Source organism: Notolabrus celidotus, chromosome 22 (genome assembly GCF_009762535.1).
Source record: "Notolabrus celidotus isolate fNotCel1 chromosome 22, fNotCel1.pri, whole genome shotgun sequence".
Taxonomy (NCBI): domain Eukaryota; kingdom Metazoa; phylum Chordata; class Actinopteri; order Labriformes; family Labridae; genus Notolabrus; species Notolabrus celidotus.
The window spans coordinates 22906495-22917182 of NC_048293.1; the positions used below are offsets into that span (position 1 = coordinate 22906495).

The 10688-nt window shown below is 43.8% G+C and overlaps 1 protein-coding gene across 1 annotated transcript; it reads right to left on the minus strand.

Moving 5' to 3' along the window:
* Positions 1–1719: 1719 nt before the first annotated feature.
* Positions 1720–10444, minus strand: dapp1 (dual adaptor of phosphotyrosine and 3-phosphoinositides). The gene is made up of 9 exons (XM_034674734.1): positions 10285–10444; positions 8365–8487; positions 8132–8265; positions 5987–6117; positions 4787–4834; positions 4594–4656; positions 4420–4505; positions 2956–3043; positions 1720–2270 (listed from the first exon to the last, which is right to left on the minus strand). Exons 1-9 carry the CDS (start codon positions 10341–10343, stop codon positions 2247–2249), a joined length of 756 nt encoding a protein of 251 aa, XP_034530625.1. The 5' UTR covers positions 10344–10444; the 3' UTR covers positions 1720–2246.
* Positions 10445–10688: the final 244 nt, after the last annotated feature.

The window sequence follows — 10688 nt, forward strand, 5'->3', positions numbered from 1 at the left end:
CATCTGAAACTTCATGAGAACATTTGTATGAACTATGAGGAAGAGAGCGAGCTGAAGACGCAGCCCTACAGGTTTTACAAGTTAGCTCCCAGCATCAGGTGGTACAGTGAAAGTTAAGGCAGCTTCATGCTGCTGTTACAATCTTATTTCAGAGAGAGCCTGAGCTAAAGACGAGAAGTTCAAGGGTCAAATATCTGCGTTTCAGATTCATATTTAAATCTGCTGCATTGTTTTTGATTCAGACTCGTCGACACTACCAGTCAAAAGTTTGGACACACCTTCTCATTCAATGGTTTGTATGTATTTTAATTATTTTCAACATTGTAGATTAAAGGTGACATATCATGCAAAATGGACTTTTTAATGGTTCTCTACCTGAAACATGTTTCCCTGGCATGTCTACAAACCCCCCGAGAATGAAAAAAATCCATTCTGCCCCTGTTTTGATTTCTCCACCTTTCTGTAAATGTGTGCTGAAACGAGCCGTTTCAGACTTCTGTGTTTTTGTTACGCAACAACAATATCCGGTCTGTCACGGAGTCAGAGCTCGGAGCTTGTTCAGCCCATAGACTGTATAAAATAATACTGAATCCCCCCTCCGTTTTTCATTACCTGCACACGTGTGCTAACAAGGAGCTTAGGAGGGAGGCATGCTAGTTGTAGGCTGTCTTACTAAACACAAAGGTCGGGTTTACTCCCCACGTCTGCAGATTTGAAGATCTAGTGGATGATTTTTATTTATCATGGATAAGTGCTAGCGCTAGTTAGCATAGCTACATAGCTACATGTCGTAGCTGTAGCTGTGTACCAAGACACACGTCGACATACTGACAAATAAAACAACAAGTAACACAAAATCTGTGACCAATCCTTCAGAAAAGGTCCCACTGCCTTTCTGGCATAGGTCGGTTTTACTCCCCACGTCTGCAGATTTGAAGATCTAGTGGATGATTTTTATTTGTCATGGATAAGTGCTAGCGCTAATTAGCATAGCCACATAGCTACATGTTCATAGCTGTAGCTGTAGCTGTGTACCAAGACACACGTCGACATACTGACAAATAAAACAACAAGAAACACTAAATCTGTGACCAATCCTTCAGAAAGGTCCTGCTGCAGGCGCCTCTCCGTCAGGATCAGATTCTGGATCAGATCCAGAGGGTGGAAGTAACGTGATCTCTGAGCAGCCTATTCAGCCAACATGTAAACATTAGATCAACGTGCTGGAGAGCCGAGGCCACACCCACTTCCTGAGGGGCGTGGTCAGAGAGAAAACAGAGTGTTTAAATACATGTTTTGGGGACCTCTTAGACCAGTATATATTGATGAAAAAAGCGTGATATGTCACCTTTAATACTGAAGACATCAAAACTATGAAATAATCTGGTTTTGCCATAATCTGGATTACAACAGTAGTCAAATAGTCAATCCATTGCGTACTAACCCTACCTCTGAACAACACAACTGACGGTCTCAAGCACAATAAGAAGGCAAGTCATTCTACAAATGAACTCTTGACAAGGCTCATGTTAATTAGAAACCATTCCAGGAGACCACTTCATGAAGCAGACTGAGAGAAGACCAAGAGTGAGCAAAGCTGTCATGAAGGAAAAAGGGGGCTACTTTACAGAATCTAAAATATAAAACATATTCTGCTTTGTTTAACACTTTTTTGTTCATCAAATGATTCCATGTTTGTTCTTTCATAGTGTTGATGCCTTCAGTATTAATCTACAGTGTTTCAAATAATTACAATAAATACAGACACTTGATGAGATGGTGTTTCCAAACTTTTGACTGGTAGTGTACATCCTCTCTGTCTGAACAGCGTTACTACAGATTTAATTTATAAACAGATTCAGGTACAATAAGCCTCTCTGCTTTCATCCTTTGATAACACTTCACATGTTTATGAGGAATCAGAAAAGACGACATGTTGTTCAGTGAGTTTACAACACTTCGTTTCACTGCTGAAATAACTAAGAAGAAAAAGTCCCCCAACTATTTCCTGTTTGAGTAAAATGTAATAAAACTAAAGAGAGCAGCTGTAACACATCAGACGTTAGCCTCTCTGTATGAAATAAATACATCACATCTGCACACTCAGAGTGTGTGTGTGTGTGTGTGTGTGTGTGTGTGTGTGTCCGAGTGTTATCTTTGAGTCTTCAACTGTTCCTTATTCTTCATCCAGTTGATGCGACGTCCTCTGAGAGCGGAGGGCTTCTATCCCGGTCCGCTCACCGCTCTCATCGACCTTTTCTGATCTGTGACTGAAAACAAAGAGAGAGTCACCTCAGTGAGGAAAGTCGAATCAACCTCTTCAACTACATCATGCAGGCGCAGGGAAGTGAAGGAGTTTTGAAAGATTGAAGGGGGGGATGATGAAGGAGCTTCCTATTTGTGAAATGCACCTGGAGGAGGTAGGGATCAAGGCGACAGCGAGGATGCAGGAGGAGGAGGCTCAGTGTTTCTGAAAATTTCTGCACCTTTGCACATCGATCATTTTGAACGGTATCTCAAATGTAGTGTTTTTTTAAACCTCTCACATATTTTGGAATCTCTTTAACTGCAATAAAAGTTATGAAATGCTCCAGTAGAGTCCCTCAGAGAGTAGAGGAGCTGTCCTCGGTCAGACCTTGACTTTGGAGCTTAAAAAGTTTGATCAGATTCATCACAATATTTACGCTGACACCTTCTAACACATGATGGAGATTATTCAGAAATAACAAGGTTAATATTCCTCAAGCTTGAGTCACTTTTCATTTGTCTTTCTTCAAGAGACACGGATACAGCCGTGTGACTCATCGTGTTGAAATGATAAACTTCCCCCGTGCCTACTTCTACTTCTTCTTCAGAAACATCATCATGATTTGGTCTGTTTCGTAGAATGCTTGTGCAGCATATTGTCAGTGGTGCTTTCCCCTCCTGTGCTTCAGTATGAAGCAGCAAACTCACCAGTTTCCACCTCAGCATCTTGATCCACTCGTCCGCCTCCACGCCCGTCTTTGCACACAGATAAAACGTCCTCTCAGGAAACACCAGACTGTGGACGCAGAGAGATATCGAGACGACGTTACGAGAGGAAGGAAAGAAGACTCGTTTATCACAGTTTATCTATTTTGTCTTTGAGCTACAGCTTTTCCCTTTGCAAGTTTGCAAATTTCAGGAGGAGGAGTAGGAGGAGGAGTAGGAGGAGTAGGAGTAGGAGGAGTAGGAGTAGGAGGAGGAGGAGGAGGAGGAGGAGGAGGAGTAGGAGTAGGAGTAGGAGGAGGAGGAGGAGGAGGAGGAGGAGGAGGAGGAGGAGGAGAAGAAGGAAGGTGGTTAAACTCAGCTCTCCTGTGTGTTTGATTGACTTTGTGTAAAAGGTGAAAGGTTAGGAGTCGTTGTAACCCCCTTTTTTCAGCCACAGCTGCCTCTCAGCTTGTGGTAATTTCTCCGTCCTGTTTCCTTCTGTTGTTTCAAACATTTGACTTCTCCTTTTTTCAAAAATCACAGATGTCACATTTCGCTGCCTTGGGGAAGTTCAGCAGCATTGAACACCCACTGAGTCTGACAGCTGCGTTGTGAAAGATCTAACACGGTTGTCTTGTTGACAATTTACAGCAGTGGACAGTGACATGGTAAATTCACTCCAGTACGGTACATTTGGATGTATTTTGGGGTGAAATCTAAGACTTTTGACTCCTCTACATTTCCATGAATGCTCTTGTTACTCTCTACTTTTACTCTGAAGTCGTCTGCTGAATTTATTTTCTAAACTGTGTTCGTGTACGTCTCGCGTCTCCACGGTTGAACGTCAAGCAAACACAGAGCAGACATCAGATCAGGCGGTTCCTCCTGAGCACCATGGTCGTATCTTCAGCTCATGTTTGAAATGAAGAATGATTCATTTGAAATATTCGCTCTGTTGTCTGCTCTGCACAAACTCCACCGTCCAGCCTGAGAGAGAACGTCGAGGTCTGCAGCTCAACATGAGTTTGATCCCAGATGAGCATTCCTCCTGGGGAATCCAGAGGCGATCCCAAACCAGGTGGGATATATAATCCCTCCACAGAGTTCTGGGTCTATCCCGGGACCATCTCTAAAGGGAGGCGTCCGGGAGGCATCCTTATCAGATGCCCCAACCACCTCAGCTGACTTCTTTCAACGTGAAGGAGCAGCGGCTCTACTTGGAGCTCTGAGCTCCTGACCCTCTCTCTAAGACTGAGCCCAGACACCCTTCAGAGGAAACTCATCTCAGCCGCTTGTATCCGAGATCTTATCTTCTCATAGGTGAGGGTTGGAACGTAGACCGACTGGTAAATTGAAAGCTTTGCCTTCCGGCTCAGCTCCTTAAGTTAAGTTAAGTGATGCAAGCCAAGTTAAATGAAGACAGTACACGAAACAAACATGCGTGTTCCCTTTCTGACCCTCACTCACCAGAAACAGTTGACTCTGTCCTGAGAGTAGTCGAACTGGACCGCAGAGCAGGCCTTCAGGTCCAGGGTTCGGATGGGCTCCGTGCACTGAAACCGAAACACTCTACAGCTCACACAGTTCAAGCTCGGAGCCTCTTTTTCTGATGAGACCTTTAGAAGCTGCGGGAAGACTCACCACTTTGTCTTTAAAGTATTTCAGCTCGTATCTGTTGAGTGTGAACCACCTCTGCTTCCAGCTCTGCAGACAAGATTTAAGAAGTGTTTTTTCAGAGATCACACACTGAAGTAGATGTTTTGTAAATAATCAGGCATGTACAGCTGCAAACAGATATGTGTTCGGACACGGTTTGGAGTCGCTCCTCTCTTACCTTCACGATCCCTCCCTGTTTCACCAGGTAGCCTTCCTTTGTGCCCAGCTGGAAAGACAGAAAAAGGAGTCTGCAGTTATTCAAGAATCGACTTCCAGGAGTCATTCTGTTTTATTACAACTGATGTCACAGCAGAGGTGAGTACTATATGATACTCAGTTCTATCTCAGCACCTCACCATCCACCCAGCCTCCCCCTCAATCTCTGGTCGACTGCCTCCACGCCATAAAACCCTGGATGACATCTAAACTCCTCAAAATTAACAGTAAAGAGACAGAGCTCTTGGTTGTGGCCCCCAAGCCACTGCTCAGGAAGGTTGGAGATCTCCTCCTCTGTGTGGATGGCTGTTTCATCTCTCCACCTCCTGAAGTCTGCAACCTGGGTGTCATTCTTGACTCCACCCTCTCCTTCCGGTAACACATCAAATCAGCTATCAACTGAAGAACATCTCGCGTCTGCGTCTATCTCTCTCCAATTCAGTTGCAGAGACCCTCGTTCATGCTTTCATAACCTCCCGGCTGGATTACTGCAATGGAGTCCTGTTCGGGGTACCCAGCAATGCCCTGGACCGTCTCCAATATGTGCAGAACTCAGCTGCCAGAGTTCCCACGCATACTAAGCCCTGGCAGCACATCACCCCCACTCTCATTAACCTCCACTGGCTCCCTGTTAAGTACCGCATCTCCTCTAAGCTCCTCCTCCTCACTTACAAATCCCTGCATGCCCTTGCCCCCAATACCTGGCTGACCTCCACCAACACACTCCATCCAGGAACCTATGGTCCTCGGACCTGGGTCTCCTCTCCATCACTCGGACTAAGCTGCGGACCTTTGGAGACAGAGCATTCAGTGTGGCGGTCCCTACTCTGTGGAACTCTCTCCCTCCCAACATCCACAGCGCCCCAACCCTGGACGGTTTTAAAGAAGCAGTCAAAATGCACCTTTTCCTCAAGGCCTTTCCTCGTTAGATATCCCCACCTACCCCCCAGACTCCCTACCTGACCCTGTGAAGCCACCTTGGGTTTCTTGAAAGGCACTATATAAATCCCAGTTATGATTATTTATTATTACGATGTGCCAAACAGTGAGCTTCAGACAGACCAGTGGGTCCGGTCATGGAGGTCTGGGGAGAATATTAAACCCTCCTGTCACACTTAAATGACTCTGAAGTGTTTGTGTCTGTGCAGACCGGGTCTCCTACCGAAGGTGCAGTCGGCACCAGGTCATTTTCCGTGCGGCCCGTCTGTATCGCTGTGTGAACTCGCACAGACTCATAGATGGACGGCTCCTCCACTCGCCACGGGTACGGACACTTCAGCACAATGAGGGTTCCTGGTTCACGGGGAAGACGAGATTCAAACAAAGAAGAAAACAAACATCATACAACACAAACAGGCAGAAATCAGCAGCTGTTAGTGTGACGTAGGTTTTCATCAATCCTGTGAAACCTCAGAAGAGCAGCTGACCACCAGACCGCTCTGTGGTGTGTTTCTGTTAAACTCATCTCTTTCTTTCCATCCAGACTCACCTCTGAGTGTGACACGGCAAGGCAGCTGTATTTAAAGTCAGGGTGAATATTTAGACTGTTTGAAGTCACAAGTTATGCTCACCCTGAAAGTCTAAGAAAGTTTTGTGGACAACATTTATGATAAGTCACATCAAAACCAGAGAGCTGAATGCTGTGTTGATTTTAAGAAATGAATTATCTATATCAACTCAATCTCAGAAACAAGAAGCCTTCATCTGGTGATTAAACTGACTCTGTGAATGTGACTTTTTCAGCAACTCCCAGACAAGATTTCCTTTTGTCTGCTGCATTCTTTACAGTCCATTTAGCAACTTAAGAAGCAACAGTTTGCCTGATTCACTAAATATCTGTGCAGCTTTTGCACCCACGAAACCTGAGCAAATGAGCCGAGAACACATCGGCTAATTCAGCACACGAAGGGTTAAATGCACCAGAAACCGCTCTGCAGAGCAAATAGCGTCACCGTGCAGCAGTGTCTTCTCCATTCATTGAAATAAACCATTATGCATTCTGAGCAAAATGAGCTTCTTTCTTTTCAATTAAGCTTCATTGCAAATAACACCTGATTCACTAACACCTGAGCAAACAGCCAGAGGGACGTGTTCACTTTCTGCTGCAGAATTTAGAAGTGTTGTTACGCTCAAACCTTCAAGTGATCAAGACAACAATTTCCCCTCAAGTGACTAAAAAATATACCTGCGCGTTTGCATTATTATCTTCATAACATTCAGGGGTAAAACCAGTCCGTCTGTCTGTGACTCAGTCGCCCGCACATACAGGCTGTGCCATCATGCACGACTAATCTGCTGACTCGCCCAAGGACATAAGATGAATATAAACTTTGAAATTTCAGCCACTTCTGTTAGGAACCGACTTCAAACTGGTAAACAGTTTCCCTCTCCATCCAGCTCATCAACATGAGAGCTCTGTGCAGCAGAGTGTGGAGACGCTGACAGCTCATGTTGGTCACAATCAGACGCAAAACAAGAGCAAGCCGCACAGAGCTGCAGGAGGTTGTGAGCGTCTCTGCACTTTTATTCCATTGGTGCAATCTGCTATGTAGCACCAACATTTATTTATTTATTTATTATAGGATAGCCCCTTGAGATGCAGCATCTCGTTTTCAAGGGGGTCCCAACAAAAACACAAAGCAAATTAATACACAACAAACACAGACAGCTCTCCCTCACCCTTACTCCTCCTGGACCCACCCAGCACCCCACCATTAAACAAAACTTTGACAATAGACAGCATCAACAAAGAGAAAGGCATCAAAAAGCACATAAACACACGTCAGACACAGGAACAGCTTGTTTTTATATGATAAAACTAATTTGATTTAAAGCAGTGGATGGAGGTGATGGATTTCAGAGTAGGGGGTAGATTATTCCAATCGGATGGGGCGTTGAATTTGAATGACCTGCGACCAATTTCTATATGGATTCTGGGGACAATGAAGAAGGGATGTTGCGTATGTCTGAGGGAATATGAAGATTAATAATGAACCAGGAACTCTTTTAGATAGGGCGGACAGTTAATATGAATACATTTAAAAACAAACTGAATTTAAAATGTCAACTTCAGACCTTGATAGGAGCCAGGATGTCATTACTGTGGACTGTGTTCTGCCTGTTTTTGCTCTCCATACAGACTGTTTTTCCTGCCTCCTGATATGTGATTGGTCACTTAACGGCTACTGAACGAAATGATTTCTAGTGTGACAGCTGAGCAGCTTAAACCTTTGCCGTTAAAGCAACAACCTGAAAACAGAGCCATCAGTATGTGCTGTTTGACTCCTGAGCTGAACGCTGAGTCTACCTGTGTCACTGCCCAGCAGAGGTTGGTTTGCGAAGTGGTTGACAAAGTCCTGGAGTGTTGCAAACTCATTGAACCCGAACACATAAGTGTTGTCTCTGCGTGTCACGTGAAAATGCTTGACCGAGTCCTTTGCCCTGTGGGATAAAAAACAACGTTTTAAGTCTTCACTGAAATACAGAAACCTTAAAGGAGAAAGAACTTAAGAAGTGTGTTCATGTTAGAGGCAGACTGACCTCACTGACAGGGCGAAGCAGCTCGGACCCTCATTACTGTTCCTGAGGAGATAACTTCCATCAGTCCCATTGGACAAGAGAAGAGCCTCTGCAGCATGACGGGACAGGTCATAGTGGTACCACCTTCAAGAGAAGAAACTTGTTGTTTAAAACTCTCTGTAATAAAAGGACTCCAGTGAAGAAGAGCCGCCAAGTGCATTCTGGAGGCAGCAGGGAAAAACTCTCGGGGGCGACCTGGAGTTCAGTCGAGGACTGTCCGACCCTGGGTGACCCTGGCTGTGTTACCCTGATGAATCTTAAACCAATCAGCGATCATCATCTATCATCCTCTGACGACGAGGGGGCAATATACCTCAGGGAACAGACCCCAGCTTTTCAATAATTATGCTGTTCTCTGCACTTTTGGAAACAACTTCTATTCAAGACTTCCTTTTCCGTGCCGTGTTTATGTTGCAGACATGAACACGATCACTTCCTGGTCCAGGACGCCTCACTCTGCCTTACTTCAGATGCATGAACCCAAAAACAACCTTTTGTAAATGTTTGATGTAGTGCAGATTGTAAGCTGCAGTTGCATGCATTAATTTGTCTCTGGAGATAAATAAACCGTTGTCAGATTACCGCTGATGGGAGCCAGGATGTCATTACTGTGGATTGTGTTCCTCCTGCTTTTGCTCTCCATTCAGGCAGTTTTTTTCAGCAGACAGCAAAGCCTGCTGAAACACGATTGGTTGACACCACTCAGACTAAAAACAGAAACCACAACACTTCCTCTGATGAAAATCAGACCAGTTTCTCTAAACGACTACATGTCGAAGGAAAATGATCATAAATAAATAAAAGCCACGACACCAACATGATCCTAGAGTGATATGTTTATAACACTTCCTGCTTTCGACTAGGTGTTATGTTTATTTATGTATTGCTCGGTATGTGAAGGGAGGTTTCAGAAATGTGGAACAACCTCAGACTGTAGGATAGATGCAAAGGAAACCAGTAAAGGGATGTGAAAGTTCATAATTTGCATCTAGTTTTGCTGAAAAAGACGATAAAAAAGACTGAGGTGAAAAAGTGATACAGTATGCAAAGAAAAAAGCACAAGTTGCAGTAATAATGAAACACGAGTTGCAGCAACAACTCAAAGACAAACTGAGTATTTAACCTCAATGCTGCTGCTGCAGGAACCTTTAGAGGTTTGTGACACAGTTGTAAAGACGACATTATGATTATAATGTAGAAATTATCATCTTACAGGGTTTTGAATCCAATTAAATTCTCTTCTTCAGCTTTATTGTCAATCTTTGGAGCTTTTTATGTCCACACTCACAGGTTAGTACACCATGTGTCTACAGCTGAGGTGCTGTTAACATTTAAAGAGGGGGAGAAGATCAGACACACTGAGGAAAGTGGAGTTTAAGCTTTAACTTGAACTTTTATTCATTAACAGGTTGTGAATCTCATACGCCGCCGTCACTTGCATATTCCACAGTGAAACACAGTAAACCTGTATTTAAGAATTATTACTGCCTATCAGTGACACAAATTGAGAGCATGTTCACCAACACTCCTGCACATGTTGATAAAAACTATCTATTTTCATGTGCTATTCATTTCATTTCTGAATCAATCTGTTTCTACAAATGTGTTCCTTTAAAATTGATAATAGTTCATGGTACTAATGCAGGAACATCTTGCATCGATACAGTAATCAATCATGCAGATTTTGCCCTACAACACAAGTCATGCATGTTTTCTAAGCGTGGGAAATAGTCAGAATACTTTAAATTGCATGATTTTGCAGGAGAGTTTGGTACGTCTCTGTTCCAGCTACAGATTTGTTCTCCAGCAGGTGTGAGGCAGAAGAAAGGCTCACATGAATCTGTTCATTTGAGTCCAATGTTGTGATCAATGTTGTCTTACCCCAGAGTCTCTAACTCGTCGCTCGTGTCCTCGGTGGAAGCATCGCTGTAGAAACTCATCTCTGTTCGAGACTCCAACAACTGGAGAGTCTGACGATCATCAAACAGAGCAGTAAAGACACAGAAGTGAAATCTGCCAGTTTGAGTGGGACACGCCCAAAAGAGGAAGTCAGCTGTAACAGGACTGTGTTTAAAAAAGGGTAGAATAGTGCTGCTTATATTTACGGGGGGCCCTGAAGGGAGACAGCACAAACATTAAATGACCACCAAAAAAAAGAAAAGACACTAAAAACATTTTAATATGTGGAATCTAGCTTAATTTCCTATTATACTCATGCATTTTTCTTGTTATATTCATGTATTCTCTCTTGATAGTTATATTCATATGTTTTCTTTTTGTATGAC